The sequence below is a fragment of the Condylura cristata genome, unplaced genomic scaffold, assembly GCF_000260355.1.
Source record: "Condylura cristata isolate star-nosed mole 26May11 unplaced genomic scaffold, ConCri1.0 scaffold00040, whole genome shotgun sequence".
Taxonomy (NCBI): Eukaryota; Metazoa; Chordata; class Mammalia; order Eulipotyphla; family Talpidae; genus Condylura; species Condylura cristata.
In genome coordinates, this window is record NW_004567141.1 from 5,716,424 (window position 1) to 5,735,425 (window position 19,002).

General features: G+C 59.0%; 1 protein-coding gene across 1 annotated transcript; it reads left to right on the plus strand.

Moving 5' to 3' along the window:
* Nucleotides 1–2,164: 2,164 nt before the first annotated feature.
* NTRK1 (neurotrophic tyrosine kinase, receptor, type 1) lies at nt 2,165–18,519 on the plus strand. Its single transcript, XM_004693858.2, has 17 exons — nt 2,165–2,415; nt 5,241–5,312; nt 5,567–5,638; nt 7,030–7,098; nt 7,632–7,777; nt 7,997–8,139; nt 10,278–10,410; nt 11,908–12,234; nt 12,536–12,553; nt 12,716–12,771; nt 13,032–13,134; nt 13,577–13,723; nt 13,996–14,126; nt 14,313–14,485; nt 16,190–16,430; nt 16,812–16,970; nt 18,130–18,519. Exons 1-17 carry the CDS (start codon nt 2,204–2,206, stop codon nt 18,313–18,315), a joined length of 2,388 nt encoding a protein of 795 aa, XP_004693915.1. The 5' UTR covers nt 2,165–2,203; the 3' UTR covers nt 18,316–18,519.
* The last annotated feature ends 483 nt before the right edge of the window (nt 18,520–19,002 follow it).

Here is a 19,002-nt window from a genome sequence, read left to right on the forward strand (position 1 = left end):
TGTCCCAGCCCTGCCTCGCCCAGTCCCAGCTCTCTTCCAGGTGACTCCAGGGAGAAGGGTCCAGAGGGAAAGAGGTAGAGCAGAGCAACAAGACACCCCACACAGAGATGGTTGGAGAAGGGAACAAGGAGAGAGCCACAGAGACACAAGAGGTGCAGGCAGCTGGAGAGAGACTCAGTGTGAACCCAGAGACAGAGGTGAAGACATGAAGACAAAGATGCCCTCTGGGAGAGACTCAGAGAGCTACCTCAAAGGGAGAGAATCACACAGGTGCAGAGTCCTAAGCTAGTCAGCCCCAAGGGGGGAGCAGAAGTGGGAGGGCAGAAAGGAGAGCAGGGGGACCCCCTGGCACAGACCCTCTCAGGAGAGTGTCCTAGTGCCTGGGACTCTCAGGGCGCACTGGGCTCCTAAGCGCCAGCTGGCCACAATGGCCACAGCATCTCTCCAGAGGGCAGGCAAGGCTGCCCCCGCTCTCACCCTCCCCACCCCCAGACAAGTGGATTGGTTTGCTGGGATCACTCGGTTCTTTCCGCCCCTCCCGCCAAGCCAAAATATTTAGCCTGACAACTGAGGGAGACGGGTCTGTTGGGGGAAATAAGGCCAAGGGGGATGGTAGGCCAGAGCTGAGCTGCCCCAACTCCAGCCATGCAAAGGGTCCTTGCGGGTCAGGGTCTGCTGTGGACTTCTCTCAAGTGGGGCTGCAGGCCCAGTGGGTGTGAGCAGCCAGGGAGGGTGGTTATGGGTTCTGCGGTCGGGTAACTTCCAGCAACCAGGAGCTGCAGGGTCCTCTTGTTGAAACTGTGTGGGAACAAACATGGAATGCACCCCCCCCCACCCCCCAGCCTCCCAGGGAGCTGCACCCAGCCATCTTTCACCAGCTTTCAGACAGAGGTTCAGTCCCAATAATTCCGACCAAAATCCTTGTGGCAATAGCAGTCACTCCTTGGGGCTCCGCCTCTGTCCCCTGAATTCAGGCTGCTCAGTCAGTCTGTCTGCCCTGGCTCTGGGAATTGGGGCACTGTCTGTGCGAGGGCCCTGTCTAGTGCACTTTGTGGGCTTCGTTTGCCTGCTCCCTGAGACTACTGCCTGCTCCTCTCCAGGACTCCTCCAGCACTCCTCTTTTTTGCTGTAACCTTCTCCCCACCCCTCAGCCTGAGACGCACAGACTCCTTCAGCGCCAAAGACTTGAGAGATGGGCAAGACAAGGATCTGTCCTCTGGCGCCTTGGGTGCCAGGGATACCGAGGCAGACTCTTAAGGGCATCTTAGGACCGACCGGTCCCAGCTCCACCGCGGGCGGCTCCTGCGTCCGAGGAGCTAAGAGAAGATCTATTAATTTCTCAGCGCGGAAATCGATGCTCTTGTCAGAGGGCGATCGATGCCAGCCTAGCTCGGCTTGGCCCTACCCGGCCTGGGGGCCAGCTCTAGCCGGCCTGGTCAGGGGCTGACACTGGGTCTCTCTCCCGGCGCAGCGCAGTCGGGGCTGCAGACAGCGCCCCTGCCCACCCGAGCCCGCGGGAACTCACACCTATGCGCCCGGGCTTCTAGCGCCACCCTGTGGCCTCTCCTGGAAGTCGGCTACTGGGCTCCCGGTCCCTTCCCCGACTGTTTGGAGAGACACCTTCGCTTTCCCGGCCGTTTCTTCCTTCCTTCCCCAGGTCCCGTTTGTTCTCTTCTCGGCCCTCTTCCTTAACTTCCTAGGGGCTAGAGAATATTTCGTTTAGTTTACCGCAAGTGGCACCGCACATTCCGTCAGGCACGCCCCCCGAGAGGAGGGAGGTCTGAGGCTGGGGGCTGACAAGGATGACCTAGGCTGCAAACCTTTTCCAGCTCAGTCATCTGTCCTCCCCCCAAATGCAGCTGCCTTAAATTGGGAGAAACAAGGTATCAACTTCCAGTTTCCTAGAACTCTTCTGGAGCGTTCTGTGGCGGCCGCTCCCGCAGCTGGGGGGGACAACGTACTGGGGCGGGGGAGGGGAGACGGTCGCCGCGGACCAGAGGGGTGCGGACAGTTGGGGTTAGGAGGGGAGAGGGAGGATTGGAGCCGGAGGGGCGGGGCGGGGCCGGGCGGGGGCCGCAGGCTCCGCCCTTTCCTGGCCACTGGGTCTTTAACACCGCCCAGCGCACATGTCGCGGGAGGCCCGCAGTCGCTGCCTCGAGCGCACAGACGGCGGCCCGGCCGGGGCTAGGCGGGCGCCGCCGCGATGCTGCGAGGCGGACGGCGCGGGCAGGTCGGCGGGCACGGCCCAGCCACGGGGCCGGGCAGCCTGCTGGCCTGGCTGATGCTGGCATCTGCGGGTGCCGCACCCTGCCCCGAGGCTTGCTGCCCCAGCGGCCCTTCCGGCCTGCGCTGCACCCGGGCTGGGGCCATGGATCGCCTCTCCCACCTGCCGGGCGCCGAGAACCTGACCGAGCTGTGAGTGTCCGGCTGGCGAAGGGGCGCGGAACCGGCGGGCTTGGCCGTGCCCCGAGGGCGCGGACTCGCCTCCGGCTCGCCGGGTCTGGAGGGTGGCACCGCGGCGAGAGGCTGGCACCGCGCAGCCCTCGACTGCACGGGCTTCCCTCAGCGACCGCCGCTGCGCAGGCAGCTCCGTACATATTGTCTGGAAGTTGCCTCGGGTGCAGGACAATTGGAGCGCTAGCTGGTGGGGAGCAAAGGGGATTCTCCGTGATTAGGTAGGAGAGCCCCCAGCTTCTAGAAACCGCTTTCTGGAGCTTGGTCAGGAGTCTAACCTGCCTCGTGGAGGGGGTTGGTTAGCTTTGGAGATCCCCTTAGTTGGGCGCCCTTACCAATATGTCTTTTTTCCAGGGGAAACCCGCCTCAGCCCCTTCTTGAGGGGCAGGCAACACCAGTTCCGCACCTGAAATTGGAAGCGAAGTTGGTGGGAGGTGACAAGGAGACAGCTTGGTGGTTCCGCTTGGCTCCCATTTCCTCCACCCCTAACCCCCACCGCATTTTGATTCGGATGTAGGAAAAGAGCCTCTCTCCTGTTCTCTGTCTCCACCCCACCACCCTTCCTACCCTTGTCTCCCTCCTTGGGGCAGGGAATCAGGCCCTGGCCAGAGATTTTCCTCCCTTCATGGCCCAAAGACGGAAGGAATCTCCAGCATTCTGCAGTGTCTGACATCCTGCAGTAATTGTTACAAAACACTCAAGTACTTTTTAACAGCTGGTGAAACCTATAGGACTATTCTGTAATCTGGCCTGGAGGTCCTCAAGTATCACGGGTGATGCAAGAAAACACTTGGATATACTGTGTGACTGCAGGGCCAGCAGGACTTATAGGAAAGGGAAGGAACTACTAGAAAAATCCTACTCTGGTGGACAAGAAACCTGGCCTTATGCAGTGCCGGGTTGGAAGGTATTTGAGTCAGGAGCCATCACTGTCTGGAAGTTACTTGAGCAGCCTGCAATAATTGGCACCGAGTTCCTTGGGCATCTCGTGGTAATTAACGGGAAAGTACTCAGTCTCTCTCTGTGGGCCCCAGGGAGACCATGAGGAGGGGAGACAGCCAAGCCTGGGCCTAGGTCTCTGCAAGGTGGGAGGGGCATGAGATCCAGGCTCCCACCCCCAGTGCCCTTCAAACCAGGGCCCAGGCACCTGCAGGTAGCCTGTCAGTGCTGGCATTTCCCAGTTCCTTTCCAGTCCCAAAGTGGTTGGAGCTTGGGGGCCTGGACAGGCTGGCTGGGTACTAAGACATAGGAAGGGTGGTGAGCTGAGATGTCCCTCTGGGTGGGGCCGCAGCCTGACCCCCTGCCTCCGACTGCAGGTCCCCTCCTCCCTCACCCGCAGAGCTAACGAGGAGATAATGGACTGGAATAGACAGATTGATTGTGAAGCCAAACGAATGAGGCAGCTTTGAGTATGTTGCCTGACAGCTTGCACACACCCAGCCGTTCTCACCCCTCCCAGGGTCTCTATGGCTCTAAACTGGGCAGGGCTGGGGTGGGTGGGCAGGACAGGGACCTACTCTCCCCTGGTCACTGGAGGTTACTCCCGAGGCTTCAGGGGACCAAGTGTCTAGCACCTGTCTGTCTTACTGGGGTAGAAGCCGGTAAAGGGGGAGGTGAAAAGGGATCCCGCAGGCTGCTCCTGGTTCCCATGGGTTATGGAAGTAGAAGGTAGGGAGTAGAGCTTGTGTGTGTGAGAGAGAGAGAGAGAGACAGAGAGCGAGAGAGAAACAGGGACAGAGAGAGAAACACACACCCACTGACATGCCCCTGCAGGGCAGCTGAGTTCTCTGGAACTCTGGGCATGCCAGACCAAGAAACTGGGCAGGGCCCAGAGGTCAGCCACCCCCAATCCTGACTTCTTTCTCCTCTCCCTATTTTGCTTTCTCAGATTCTCTGTCCTATTCTCTGACTCTCTCTCCCTTTCCTTATCTGTTCCACTTCTTGCCTGCTTCTCTCATCAGTTTCTCCTTCTTGGAATTCTCTGGTTAACTCTCTGTCTCTCTTGTTTTTCTGCCCCACTGTCCACCTCTGGTCGAGCCTTCCCGTCTCTCTCTCTCACTGTGTCAGCCACTGTCTGTGTCTCTATACCCCCCCTCTTAATGCCCCTCTCTCCTTCCTGGCCGCCTCCTAAGACAGGGAGGGCTTCAAGGGGTCCTTGGCTACCAGCCTCTCTGCTGCTCCTTGCTCTACTGAATGTTGTATGCGGGGGCACAGGGGTGGTGTGTGAGTGTGGGGGAGGGTGGGGTGTGTGTGGCTGTTTGGGTGAGCAGGGATAACGGCCCCTGCACAGGCACGTTTGCGGGCACGTGTGTGTAGACAGTGGGGCTCCCTCTGTGCTGGGTGGGCCCTGGCCAGGAGAGCCGGGCTCTCTGTGGAGCCAGTGCTTCAGTGCGGCCCCTCTGCTGAGCGTGTGCAGGCAGGACCCTGGCTGAGAATGATCTGGTGCATGTTTCTGTGTGCACATGAGGGACAAAAATGCTTGTGTGTGAGGGTGTGGCATGCACTGTGTGCACGTGTGCGCACGGACGTGTGGGAGGGTGCATCTGTGCGTGTGCTCATGCCTCTGTGCCTGTGTATCTGTGTGCGGCAGATGTGAGAGTATGCAGGTGTGATGGTGTAAGGATGCACGTGAGGAGATGTGATTTGTGTGCGCACACCTATGCGTCCATGTGGACGTGCATCATGGGGTGTACCGTGCAGGCCTGCACACGTGCCCATGTGCTTGTGAGGGAGAGGGGTGGGTGGGCGCAGGAACGCTGTGTGACTGCCCTCCCCTCTTCCCACAGCCACATCGAGAACGAGCATCTGCCGCGTCTGGATCGGAGTGACCTGAAGGGCCTGGGGGAGCTGAGAAACCTGTGAGGGGCCAGGGATTGTGTGGGTGTGGGGCTCAGCACAGGGCCTACGAACCAGAGCTTGGGGGTGGGGGGCTCAAGGGCCTAGGACCTGGGAGGACTTGAAAGCTGGAGAGGAAGAGCTGGTGGATGTCAGAGAGCTCCGGGGCTTAGGGGTCCAGGCAGCTGAGGAGGCTTTGAGGGCGTGGAGAGCAGGCGGGGGCTGACACGCAGGAGAGTGGCACCCAGCCCTGGGCTGACGCTGCTGTACCCCCCAGCACCATCGTGAGGAGCGGCCTCCGATTTGTGGCGCCAGATGCCTTCCATTTTACTCCTCGGCTCCATCGCCTGTGAGTGGCTGGGGCTGGGCAGAGGGGGTGGGAGGACACCCAGACATGGGTGGCTAATGGGCTTGCTCGTCCCTGGGGAACTGTTGTGCTGAAGGCCCCGGGCTGGTGGAGGAAGTAGCTTCACCCATTCTCCTGAGGCTCCCTATGTCGCCCCTCAAGGACGCTTCGCCCACCAGCCTGAGGGCCTTGTGCTCCCAATTCCAAGCTTCATGCTGCAGGGACTCTTCTCATGCCTGCCCGGCTTGCTTCCTGGGGTTCAGATGCGCTCCAGTCCAAAGGGAGGATGGGCGGGAGCAGGGCTCCAGGTCCTGGTGCGGCTGCCATCTCCCAGCCCTCCCTGGCTCTGGCTTTCCCAGGCAGGAGCTCTCTCACCACGGCAGGTGGAGAGGTAGGAAGAGATGGGAGCTGCCATCTCCCACCCTTGGAGTGGTGCCAGGTACTGTAGACTGGTATGTCCAGTGATTTGGCAACAGCAAAAAATGAGTGCTGAACATATTTCAACCGACTGTACCAGGGCTTCAGTGAAAAATGTTCTCAGGGACACCTGTCAATGCTACTGCCAGTGACTCTTCACGGTCGACTGGTGAGGGAGAGTCCTCCCCATCTTCTGCGGAGAAGCATTCTGAGAGTCAGAGAGGTTATGTTCTGAGCTGAGGCCACACAGCTGTGCGCGGCAGGACAGCGCCCACACCCGGCTCTGTCTGGCGACAAAGCGGGTAACTGTCCTGAGCTCTGTGTTGGTGGTGCCTCTCTCACCCAGCCCCCACACACTGAGGACAGCTAGGCCCGTTCAGAGGGCAGGGCAGGCCCGCAGAGGCAGAGGGCCCAGGAGCGGCAGCCTGGTGCAAGGCACAGAGCAGGAGGGCTTGGACCTACTCTCCCGTGCTGGGAGCTGGCTGATGACTGTGCTCACTTTCTCCTTCACCATGACCGGCCCTTCCAGGCCACTTTCCTTAGTGCCAGGGAGGGGAAGGAAGGACAATCGAGGAGGGGACCTGAGGGAGCACTTTGAGACCCTTGTCATCCGGTAGGGGGCAAGGAGTGTGGGAGCCTGTCTCTGCCCTCCTCCACCCAGCCCCACTGTGGGGAGGGGAATGCAGATGGAGCCCCTTCCCCCAGCTGGGGCCTCAGCACTTTGCCAGCTGGGGCCAAGGGTGGGGGAGGGGGCAGCGGCTGTTCCCTTAGACCCCTCCCTGGGGTGTGGGGAGGGGGTTAAGTGGGGTTAACCCTTGTTATCCCAGAGAGAAGAGTGGGACTGGAAGAGCCTAACCTTGCGGTTCTGGTTGGCAGGGTTGGGAGGGGAAGCCAGCTGTCAGCTTCGGGGCTCCTCCCTCCTGGCCTGGGTCAGAGTGAGGGCGGCCTCAGGGTTCTGTCTGTCTCAACCCCCTTAGGAATCTCTCCTTCAATGCCCTGGAGTCTCTCTCCTGGAAAACCGTCCAGGGCCTCTCTTTGCAGGAACTGTGAGTAGGGGCTTCCATGGCCAAGAGGGCACTTTGTGGGGTGCCGTGGGGAAGAATGTCCCTGGGGGCTGCCGGTTCCGCTATGAGCTGAGATGGGGGCCCTGTGCATACCTGTGAACCCCCATCAAAGTAGAGGCTGAGGGATTGCCTGCTGGGGGGTTATTGACCTGGGGGTGCATGGAGTTTGGGGGCCGAGAGCCAAGGAAGCTCTGGGCTGTGCTGAGGAGACCTATAGTCTCTCTGCTTGTGCCCAGGGGCGTGGCCCCACTTTCCCAGCACACTGTGCACCTGGGCAAGATGGGATGCAGTGCACCCCCGGTGGCAGCCCCCCCAGGAAGCAGTGCCCTTCACTCCCTTTCACGGCTCTCAGAGCCCTCACTTGGCTGGTCCCTGGGGCGGCCACTTTCTCCTAGGCCCACCCTCCTCCACCTCCAGACATTCACCCTGCTGTCTGACTGTCTCCCTTTCTCTTGTCACTCTTCACCCACCACCTGCCCGTTCCCTAACTGTGCTGGTGTCCCCCAAACTGCCAGGGGCCTGTCGGGGAACCCTCTGCACTGTTCCTGTGCCCTGCGCTGGCTGCAGCGCTGGGAGGAAGAGGGTCTGGGTGGACTCCGAGAACAGAAGCTGCAGTGTCCTGGGCAGGGGCCCCTGGCCCTCATGGCCAACACCAGCTGCGGTAGGTGTTAGAGGTAGGAGTGACTGGGAAGGGTGCTGCATGCTGGGTGGGGCTTGGGGAGCAGGCACTGACGGGATCTGGGGAACACTGGCAGGAGCTGGGAGAAACTAAAGGGTCAGGAGGTTTGGGGCCCCCGAGGTGGGTGGGAGGCACACTGCACTGGATGGGGTTTTGAGGCCACTTCTGTACTAACACCCCTCCGGCGCCCTGGGTGACCAGGCGTGCCCACATTGAAGGTCCGGATGCCCAATGCCTCTGTAGACGTGGGGGACGACGTGTGGCTGCAGTGCCAGGTGGCGGGGCGGGGCCTGCAGCAGGCCGGCTGGATCCTGGCAGACCTGGAGGAGTCCGCCACTGTGACTGTGAGCAGCCCCCCTGCTCCCCAACTCCCTGCACCCTGGCCCCACAGAGTCCAGGCTAGGTACAAGACCAAAACCAGGGAAAGAGGGACAATGAATAAGCAGCTCATAGATGGAGAGGGATGGAGGGACCCTGAGGCTCACACTGTGGGGAAGTCCGGAGTATACGGCCCCCAGGGGCCCGGGCTCTGCAGATTTTCCCCCGAAGGACCCGAAGGCCCTCTGGGAATGGGATGCCAGCTGGAAGGTCAGGGGTCCCCAGGCCCTCACCTGTTGGAGCCCCGAGGGGCTCAACAGACCATTTCTCCTCCCCCTCGTCTAGATAAGGAAACTGAAGGCCAGAGAGGGGGCACAATATCTGGTACTTTAGGGGCATTCTTGGGGGGCACCTTCTAGGCTTTTTTGAAAGTTCTGGAAGCGACATCCTCTTGGGTGTAGGATGAGCACATAGTAGGGAGGCAGGTGTCTGGTTCCAGCTTCCTCACTAACTCATTCTTGGAGTGACTTTTGGAAAAACTCTCATTCAGCCTGCACTTTGGTCTTACCCGTACACTGAGGAGATGGACATGCTGGCCTTCTGATGGTCTGCCTGCCTCTGGGTATTCTTTGGCCTCTATCGCTGTTTTCCAGACATGTCTTTGGGCACCTTCCCAGCCCTTGCCCTTTGTCCTCAGGCTGGGACTGGCAGCCAGGAGTAGCCACGGTGATTCAGGAGGGCACGTTGGCAAGGGCAGCAGGGGCTGAGAGTAGGGTGTGGCTACCCCAAAAGCCGCCCACACGGATGGGCACACAGGTCTGACCACTAGGAGGAGGCTGGCCAGTGGGGTCAGGCGGTGTTGTTCAGTTTGGAGGCCCTCAATTTTGGGTGGGGAGTCAACCCCTAACTTGCTCTAAGTTCCTGGAACAATATTGAAGGAGAAACTGCTGGAAACCTGAGCAGGCAGTTCAGGCCTGGTAGTCAGACCACTGGCCACTGAGTGGCTTCTCCCATCCCGGAGGCCAAAGCCACCTAGAGTGAGCACTGGAAAGGGAACGAGGCAGAAGCAAGAAGTTGACCATGACCCTCTATGTAGAGATGTGTGTGGAGAAATTCTGGGTCTTTGCCTTCTTCACTGGGAGATGTACATGCTTGCTACCATTTGTTTTTTTCTAAAACTTCCTATAGAAATGTCACACCCTGGTGGGGAGGGGAGACTGACTATCCTGGGAGAATGAAGTGGGACAGAGCAGCTCAAAGGGATCCCACACCCCAGGGTGATTCGGAGGAAGTGGACAGGCCAGAGAAGCTCAGAGCAGGGCAGGGCTTCATGGAGTTTGTATGAGAGATAGATCTGGGATCCTTGAAGGCACACCTTGTAATAGGAGCCCAGAAAACTTCTCCTCTGTCCTTTATTCAAGGGATACCACGTTTACAAAACTTCCAGTTAAATGAGTTTGTCCACAGCTTCAATCGTTTTCATGCACATAGCTTTCTCAAATGTGAAAAGATCCATTTATCTACTTTTTCTGCTTACAAAACAAGAAAACTATGCTTCAGCTACAATATGATTGCCGTACAGTTACATAACTTCTTAGGAGGAGACTCTGAACCTGATTCAATCTTGCACTGATGATTCAGAATCAGCCACTTTGTCTCTGAAACGCTGCTCCCTGTTTTCAGTGGTCACAGGAGACCACATGTTGCGGTGGCCTCTGCGGCTGCCCGTCATCCGCACCTCTCTTTGTTTCTCGTCCCTTTTAGGTTGAGACTAAGTTTGGAGAACAGCATGTAAAAGAGGAGGGATGAGGGTTTGGTTCTCCGTGAGTTGTGTGTCAGTTTGTGAACTGGGGATTCATGACACCTGTTTAGCTGCTCAGATAGCTGGTTTTGGTTTGGGGTACTTTGTGCCTGTTTTGCGGTTATTGGTGATATTCTAGACTTTCTGGACCATGGAGTAGGTGGTTCAGGGGCCAGGCCCCAACAGACTCTAAAGGAGCTGCCCTCTGCTATCCCTCCCACACTCCTCCTTCCCTTCCTCTCCCAGGTCTCCTCTTTTCTACCTGGAGTCAGAGGGACTCCCCAAAGACGTCAGCCCTACCTACCTGCCCAGTCCCCGGGCAGCCAAAGCTCTTCCTGATTTTCACTTCTCTCCCTGACCCAGCAATCTGGGGATCTGCCGTCCTTGGGGCTGACCCTGGCCAACGTCACCAGTGACCTCAATAGGAAGAATGTGACATGCTGGGCAGAGAACGACGTGGGCCGGGCTGAAGTCTCTGTCCAGGTCAACGTGTCCTGTGAGTCCCAGTGCCTGGCCTGCGGCCGCCCCTCCCTTCCCTGAAATGGGGTGGGGTCGGGGGAGCTGGAGCAAGGAGCGGTATGTGGGTCTCCACAGCTGCTCCCACCCAGCTGTTTCCAGATTCCCATGAAAACCTGATCCTTTGGGGGAAGAACTGGGTCTCGTCAGGCCAGAGAGACAGAGATGGATTTCTTTTTGGCCCCTGTCCAGGCCTCCCTACCTGAGGCCCTAGGCACCAGCTGCTCCGCGCCTTGGTCTGCTCTGTGTCCTCATGACCATCCACCATTGCCCTGGCTCTTGGTTTTACAAGAAATTCTCCACCAGAGTTCCTCTTTAGGCTTGCCGTCTAGTTTCTCTAGCCCTGCCCACAAATTACACCCATCCTCTTCTTTTTACAATTTTCCTTTGTTGTGAAATAGCACGTAGACATCCACAGAGAACATGAGCGCTTTGAAGGACAGCCGAAGTTCCCACCAGCCCTCCTCCCCGGCCTGTCCTCTACCCCCTTCTGACTTTTGTGCGATCATTCCTTTGATTTTAAAAATAACCTTATGTAAGTATTTGTCCCTATCCAAGTTTCACCTCTAGTCTCACCTATTCTTGCCATTAGGGCGGTGGAATCGTACTGCAGGTGTTTCGCGTCTGGTTCCTTCCGCTCCACATTGTATTTGTAAGATCCCTGGTGTTAGCGGGAGAGGCTGTAGTGATTCAGCTCTGCTGAACAGTCTAGGGTGCGCCGGCTGGGGCTTCAGTAGTGACTGGTATGTTTACAGTGTGCTTATTTCAGTGGGTGAGGGGCTTTTGTTTCTTTACCAGGCTAGATCTGTATCGATTTCATCTAAGCCAGTTTTTGACTGCTTATTTTTGCTTATTTAATGCAAAGACCCCCTTCCTCATTCTCTTAAGTTTAATCACACTTAATTTTTCTATTTCCTTGTCCAAAAGATTTCATGTTTCATTTCACGAGCTGGCACCCTACTCCTCTGGGTTATTACACATTTGCTTTAGATTCACTGTGGACATTTCTTACGCCTCTACCTTTTACTTATTTATTTATTTTTAAAAAAGATTTATTTAATTTATGTATGCATACAAGAGCTGGGGTATAGTTACGGTGAGAGAATTCAGCAGAGGTACAGTGGGGAGCAGAACAGGCAGATTGACTGAGGGGAGCAGCGAGCCAGACAGGAGAGGTCTGCTGTGCCATGTGGGTCAGCTCCCGGCCAGGGGATTTAGAACTCTGCTGCAGCGGCTGTGGACAGCTTCACACTTCGTAGTGCTGAGACTTGACCCCTTGTGCCACCAGGAAGGGCCCTGTCGCTACATTTTATGATCTGCTGCCTGATAAATGTCTCTCCTTGTGAATTATTTTGGGCCTGCCTTCCAGTTTATCTCAGACCCTCCCTCTGCACTACCCCTACCCCGACAGGTGGGGCACAGGTGGGGCACGCCTGCGGCTGCCCCCTGACTCCTCCCCACTGTCTCCGGCCCACAGTCCCGGCCAGCGTGCAGCTGCACCCCGCAGTAGAGCTGCATCACTGGTGCATCCCCTTCTCGGTGGACGGGCAGCCCGCGCCCTCGCTGCGCTGGCTCTTCAACGGCTCTGTGCTCAACGAGACCGGCTTCATCTTCACCGAGTTCCTGGAGCCCTTGGCCAACGAGACTGTGCGGCACGGCTGTCTGCGCCTCAATCAGCCCACCCACGTCAACAACGGCAACTACACACTGCTGGCCACCAACCCTTCCGGCCAGGCCTCGGCGTCCATCACGGTTGCTTTCATGGACAACCCTTTTGAGTTCAACCCAGAGGACCCCATCCCCGGTGCGAGAGCCACCCTGAACCCTGCCCCCACTCCCTGGCTGCCACCTGGGGACGGGCCCACTTCCGCTGTGATTCTGACACACACCCCCACGCCCCCAGAAGTTGGAAAGCCTGGAGAGAGAGCCTGGCACTGGGACAGCCATGCCAGCTGGAAAAGGGCCATGCGCATTTCTCCTGAGGTCCGGCAGCCCCAAGCTCCCCTCCCACCCATCTCCCCTTTGAAGGGAGGAGCCCCAGAGGGGAAGGGGACTCCCTGCTCTCCTCCCCATCTGACTGCTTTCTCTCCTCCCTCCTGCTGCAGTCTCCTTCTCACCAGTGGGTGAGTAGCCCAGGCTGGAGGGCAGATTGTGTCTGGTCCCTGGAACAAGGCTGGGCAGAGGGTAGAGTCGACCTGTCTTTTGAGGGGTGCACAGGGAACAAGGTGGGGAGTTGTTGGGGAGACTGCACCAAGGCCTACCCTTCCTGCCCTGTGTCCCCACAGACACTAATAGCACGACTGGAGACCCAGTGGAGAAGAAGGATGAAACACCTTTTGGGGTGAGCTGGGAAGTAGAAACCTATGCAGTATTGGGGTCTCCTGGCCAGGCTCGGGCCCATCTGCTTGTCACTCTGGTCAGGGCATAGCAATCTCTGCAGGCTGGCCTGCGCTCTGCCGGCTCTGCCTCCTGGCTGTGGTCCAGGGCCAGTGGAGAGGCATCAGGACCTGGGGGCCTGGCTCCGGGTTCCTCTGCAGGATGGAGCAAGTGTGCTCTGGGGCAGCTGTGAGAGAGGAGAGCGCTAACCACCCCCACCCCCAGGTCTCCGTGGCCGTGGGCCTGGCTGTCTTCGCCTGCCTCTTCCTTTCTACGCTGTTCCTTGTGCTCAACAAATGTGGACGGAGGAACAAGTTTGGGATCAACCGTGAGTGGGGGGCCACAGAGAGGCTTTCTGTCAGACTGTCCTACCGGCTTATTCCTTCTGATTTTTGGCTCTGTGCTCTGGATGGGGGGCTGTCCTAGCCCCCTGACTGAGGGACGTGTGAGTGTGAGTGTGGCTGGCTGGTGCAGGGGGAGTTTCAGAGGCGGCGACTGCTAATTGGTGGCTGGACTGTAGTCAAACATTAAGTGGGTCTGGGAGGTCTGAGCTGGGGGAGCAGTGGGGGAGTTCTTCGGTGGCCCTGGGGGCCTGGGGTTGGAGAGAAGCCAGACAGAGAAAGGCCGCAGTGCCTCCCTTTCCCCCTGCCCTGTTTCTGTGTCTCCTTTTCTCCCCTGCACATTATGGGCGGGCTCACCTGGCGTCTGCAGCTTGGCGAGGGCAAGCATGTGCCTTGGACATGACCCCCTGTGTGGCTTTTTCTCCCTAGGCCCTGCTGTGCTAGCTCCGGAGGATGGACTGGCCATGTCCCTGCATTTCATGACACTGGGTGGCAGCTCCTTATCCCCCACGGAGGGCAAAGGCTCTGGACTCCAAGGCCACATCATTGAGAACCCACAATACTTCAGCGATGCCTGTGAGGAGTCCTGCAGAGTCTGGGGAGGGTGGACCTGTGCATGCGTGTGGTGCACAGAAGCCCCTGTGCCATTGCCTCGGCCCAGGCTGAGCTGTCCTTCTCATGCCAGTCCTCCCCTTTCCATGCCATGGCGTGGAGCTCGGTGAAGGAGCTCAATTTCCGCCCCCCCCATTCACGCCTGGGCCCACACCTGTGGATAGCCCACAGCCCTGCCGGCTGCCCTGCCTCGTCCTTCCCTCGACCGCGAGTCTAAGCCTACAAGTCCTCTCCAGGTGTCCATCACATCAAGCGCCGAGACATTGTGCTCAAATGGGAGCTGGGCGAGGGCGCCTTTGGGAAGGTCTTCCTTGCCGAGTGCCACAACCTGCTGCCTGAGCAGGACAAGATGCTGGTGGCCGTCAAGGTGAGACCCCGCCACCCTGCAGGTCTGGACCCCACCTCCGGATCTCACCAACCCAGGACAGGGTGGTGGTGGTGGTGGGCAAACGGGTCCAGGGCCCTCAGGGCTCCAACATGGGGCTGGGGAGCCACAGCAGGGCGTGGAGGGTTGGGCTGGTTGCACTGGGGTCTGTCCCTGCGGGCTCTCCAGGCGCTGAAGGAGGTGTCCGAGAGTGCGAGGCAGGACTTCCAGCGAGAGGCCCAGCTGCTCACCGTGCTGCAGCACCAGCACATCGTGCGCTTCTTTGGGGTCTGCACCGAGGGCCGCCCTCTGCTCATGGTCTTCGAGTACATGAGGCATGGCGATCTCAACCGCTTCCTCAGGTGTAGTGCCTCTCTGGACTCTCCTGGCCTGATCCACCCCCCTCCCTTCCTTTGGGGCACACCCTGCTTGTCTTTGAAACTCAGGAGGGTGGGGGGTGGGGCAGGGACACCAGAGAACAGGAGAGCACCATTCCTGTTCCCAGGGGCTGAGGAGCCAGATGGGTGCATATAGGGATGGTCCTGGAGAAGGGCAGAGCCACTCTAGTCAGGGAGGTTACACTAGCAGGAGTCGGGCTCAACCTCAGGATGGCGGGCTCCACACAGGGGGTGTGCAGCTGTGTGTGGGGTGCGGAAGCCAGGGTGTGGAGAACCCCAACAGCGCTTACCAGGTACCTCCTGACTCCAGGCCTGTGTGGCAGACTTTATAGCTCATCTTTCTAAGCCAGCTGTGCTTATGCATAGAGAGCTGGGTGAGAAGGCCTTCTTTGCCAAATAGCTTTCCCCTCTGACCTCAGTTTCCCCCAGGAAGAGGCGATAGGGCCCGTGGCTCTGGATGAGAAAGTACTAGGTGGTTGTCTAGTTGATGGTCATGCTTTGGTTCCCAACACCGCTGTGGGAGTAAAGGGTTGTTCCTGCAGTTAGGCTGGGAACTCAGCTGGGAGGGGCCCAGGCTCTGGCTGAGGTTATCCTCAGGGGTGTGTCGGGAAGGGGCCACGCCTGATGTACAAGGTGGATAGACTGGCCAGAGGGGCCCCCTTGCTCACCAGCTACAGGGTTGGCTTGGTGCTGGGTGTGGGAGAGCAGGTCATCTGGGGTTCAGGCTGTGGCAAAAGCAGCTCTGAATGCTTGCTGAGCACAGGCGGACTCAGAGCGGGAAGCTGTGATTCTGGAAGACTTCCCTAGGGGACTCGCGCTCCTTCTCCCCCTGCACCTCTGTACTTAACAATTCCTTCTGCCTGGGTCTCCTTCCTGGGTCACCTGTCACCCGGCCCAGCCCCGCCCCTGTCATATGGCTTACCTACCTCTCTTCCTCAGAGCCTCAGCCTCCACTTAAAAGCCTCTTCCTCCAGGAGGGTTTCCCTACTTTTCCCCGACTGCACGTCTGCGACCCTCACAGGCACCTACTCTCCCCTTTAGCTTTGGCACATTGCGATATTTAACAAGTACTTCAAAAAAGTATCCCCCCCCCCAAAGTACCCATTTTTGAGTGGACGAGGAGAGTAGGAAAGGGCAGTACTGACAACCAGCAGCTCTGGCAAAGGTACAGAAGCAGGAGCTTTGGGGACTGGAAATGAGTGATCAAGGGTTTAGATGGAGTCATGGCTGCGAGGAGGAGGGCATCCTGGAAACCTCTAGAAGGAAGGTATGGATATTGAGGGCAAAGGTGAGAGAGACAGGAGTCAAGGTCTCCCAGATTTGGGCCTCAGAACCTGGTGGGGGAGGTTGTCTGTGGCTGGGGTGGCTTAGGGGTGATGTTGAGCTCAGCTTGGCGAAGGGCTGAGTCCCAGGTGTCTATGGCAAGAAATGCGGGGGTCAGTAGCAGCTGGATGCTGGTGTTGGAGTTCAGGGGGCCTCTTAGGAAAGCATGGGTCCTGGTGGAAGCCCTGGAGATGTATACACCTGGAGACTGGGGGGGACTTGGCCCCGACCCCAGCCCCTACCATTCAGTTCTTTCCTTCTCCCTATTTCCTCCACCCCTCTTCCATTCTGGCTCTCTGACTCCCCTTCCTCAATCTCCTCGGGGTTCCCCTCCTCTCACTTCAGGTCCCACGGACCTGACGCCAAGCTGCTGGCTGCTGGGGAGGATGTGGCCGCAGGGCCCCTGGGCCTGGGTCAGCTGCTGGCTGTGGCCAGCCAGGTCGCTGCCGGGATGGTGTACCTGGCCAGTCTGCACTTCGTGCATCGGGACCTGGCCACCCGCAACTGTCTGGTGGGGCAGGGACTGGTGGTGAAGATCGGGGATTTCGGCATGAGCAGGGACATCTACAGCACCGACTATTACCGCGTGAGGGCTCCTTCCCCCCGCCCGTCCCTCCCTCCCCCGCATCTAAACTGTAAAACACCCAGCACCCCAGTCCCCACCGAACCCCCGCCGCTCCCGCGGCCTGCCCTGGCCGGCCCCGCCGCCTCTTCCTCGGCGAGGGGGGTCTGAGACGCCTGCTCTGGTTTTTAACTCCCCTGCTGCCTCCTCGCGCCTCCCCCGGTGGAGGAGGGTCTGTCTCCTCTGCCCCGGACAGCAACGGCACCATCGGTTTTTCCCTCTTAGCCCGGGCGCGCAGAGCCGCGCTTATTTATTTTTAATGGTGGGGCGAGGGGGCGGGGCGGCTCCGGCTGGGGCTGTGCGGGCGGGCGCCCCCTGGAGGTGACGCGCGCGCCGCCGCCGCAGGTGGGGGGCCGCACGATGCTGCCCATCCGCTGGATGCCGCCCGAGAGCATCCTCTACCGCAAGTTCACCGCCGAGAGCGACGTGTGGAGCTTCGGCGTGGTGCTCTGGGAGATCTTCACCTACGGCAAGCAGCCCTGGTACCAGCTCTCCAACACCGAGGTCAGCTTCTCCCGCGGGGCAGGGAGCTCAGCCCTCCTCCTGCCTCATTCCACCTGCCCCCAGGCACCCACCTGCATCCTGCCAACTCTGCGAGCCCTGCTGCAGGCTCCGTTCTCTCCTTGCATTGCTCCCCTCTTCTGTTCTTGCTTCCATTTACTTCCCTGAGCCTGGGAAACCTCAAAGCGCTTCATAGTGGAGCCCAGGCCCGTCCCTAGCTGCATTTTACAGACCTAGTAGTAGGCGCTATCAGGGTGGAGTGGAGAGGCATGGGGAGAGCACATTCAAGAGGGCCTGGCGCTGCAGCAGGAAGGCTGCAGGTCAGACAGTGGGGAGGACCGTCCCCCCCCACACACACATAGCAGAGCCCCGAGCCCCAGGTGTTCTGCCTCCCAGAGCAGCTCCCCCACCCCCGCCTTGGCTCGCAGCTGTCAGTTTCCATTTCTCCTCCTAATGCAGTCTGTTCCCGGGAGGCTGCTGGGGTGGGGGAGAGGGTTATAGATTTTAATTTTCTCAAGCACTGAGAGAAGGAATGGAATTAGTGCCGCTCATAACCCAAGTCTCTAATGGGGAGGGGGCAGAAAGGGGGAAGAGCTCCAGGCTCTGCTTCAACCACCTCCCACCACCACCTCTCCTCTGGCTCCCTCAGCTGTTCTGTAGTCCTTCCTGGAGTCTAGCCTTGACTTTTCCTGCTGCAGCTTCTTTTCAGAGGAGTTAGGTTCCCAAAGATTAGTACCTACCTATCTAGCCCTTTCTCCAGGCGTGAGAGGCCATGTTAATCTGCAATCCTGCTCTGTTCTCTCTGCCTTCTGGACTGAGGGGTGGAGGACCTTTCCCCTCCTCTCTCCAGCCTTCCACACTAAACGGATGGATTTGGCAAATACCTTGGCCCCTCCCCTTCCTCAGCCCATCTGGCCTGTCTTCTGAGGGCCTGATTTCAGCCCTACTCCCAGCCCAGTCTTCTCAGAGTGGAGCCCTAATCCTGCTCAGTGTCGGAGAGGAAAGAAGTCGGAGAGGAAAGAAATCGGAGGGCTCACGCATCCTTTTAGATCATCCCTCCCCTAGAGGTCCAGACTTGTGAGGGCGGGAGGCGAGGCCGGGGTTGGTGCACCTGCCTGCTTGCAGCCCCCTGTGCACTCTTTCTCTCCCTCCTGTGGCCCAGGCGATCGAGTGCATCACGCAGGGACGGGAACTGGAGCGGCCCCGCGCCTGCCCTCCGGAGGTCTATGCCATTATGCGGGGCTGCTGGCAGCGGGAACCCCAGCAGCGCCACAGCATCAAGGATGTGCACGCCAGGCTGCAAGCCCTGGCCCAGGCGCCCCCCGTCTACCTGGACATCCTAGGCTAAGGGCCGAGCGGGGGCTGGGGCCGGGTGGCCAGGATACTGGGGCCCGCCGCCCCAGGAGCCCTATAGCTCCCAGCAGCTCTGGGGTAATCTCAAAGCATCTAACTCCCTCAGCATGCAGGAGGGGACAGGTGGAGCTGGGAATGGAGGACATGCCTGCTTCTCCAGGCAGAGTTCTGTCATAGTAATTATATTTATTATCCCTTGGTTGTGTCCCTTGCCAGTTTTTGGGATGACATGGTTCAGGGAGGGAGGTGTTGGGACCGAGGTTGGGGGATGGTGTTCCGGCATCCCACCCAGCACCCGTCTCGGCTGCCCTCTGCCACCTACCCCCACTCCATGCAGCTGTCACCTCCACCTGTGTCTCAATCCCAGTCTCATGGTCACCACGTTCACCTGGTGCTGGGCGGCCTCTGATCCAGTTTCCCAGGCCTTCGGGCCCGAGTGACCCACCTCTCTAGTTCATGTTTAGGAAGGCTGCAGGGTGAGGGACGGAGGTTGGGTGTTGGGGAACAAGATGGCGGCACTGGTGGGATGAGTCTTCTTTGTACTGATGGGCCCAGGACACCAAGCACAGAGCAGAACAAATGGGTGAGAGAGAGGTGTGTGTGTGCAGGTAGCAGGGAACGGTGAGGGAGTCAGATCCCTGCTCGGTCACCTCTGGCTTTAGGTGCTTTGAGATCGGCACTC

Bases quoted from the DNA above. Each gene is read 5' to 3' on its own strand.
- NTRK1 (XM_004693858.2), top strand. From the start codon at position 2,204: ATGCTGCGAGGCGGACGGCGCGGGCAGGTCGGCGGGCACGGCCCAGCC. The intron at 7,099-7,631 runs GTGAGTAGGGGC...CCAAACTGCCAG, and splicing joins GGCCTCTCTTTGCAGGAACT to GGGCCTGTCGGGGAACCCTC. The intron at 13,724-13,995 runs GTGAGGAGTCCT...AGTCCTCTCCAG, and splicing joins ACAATACTTCAGCGATGCCT to GTGTCCATCACATCAAGCGC.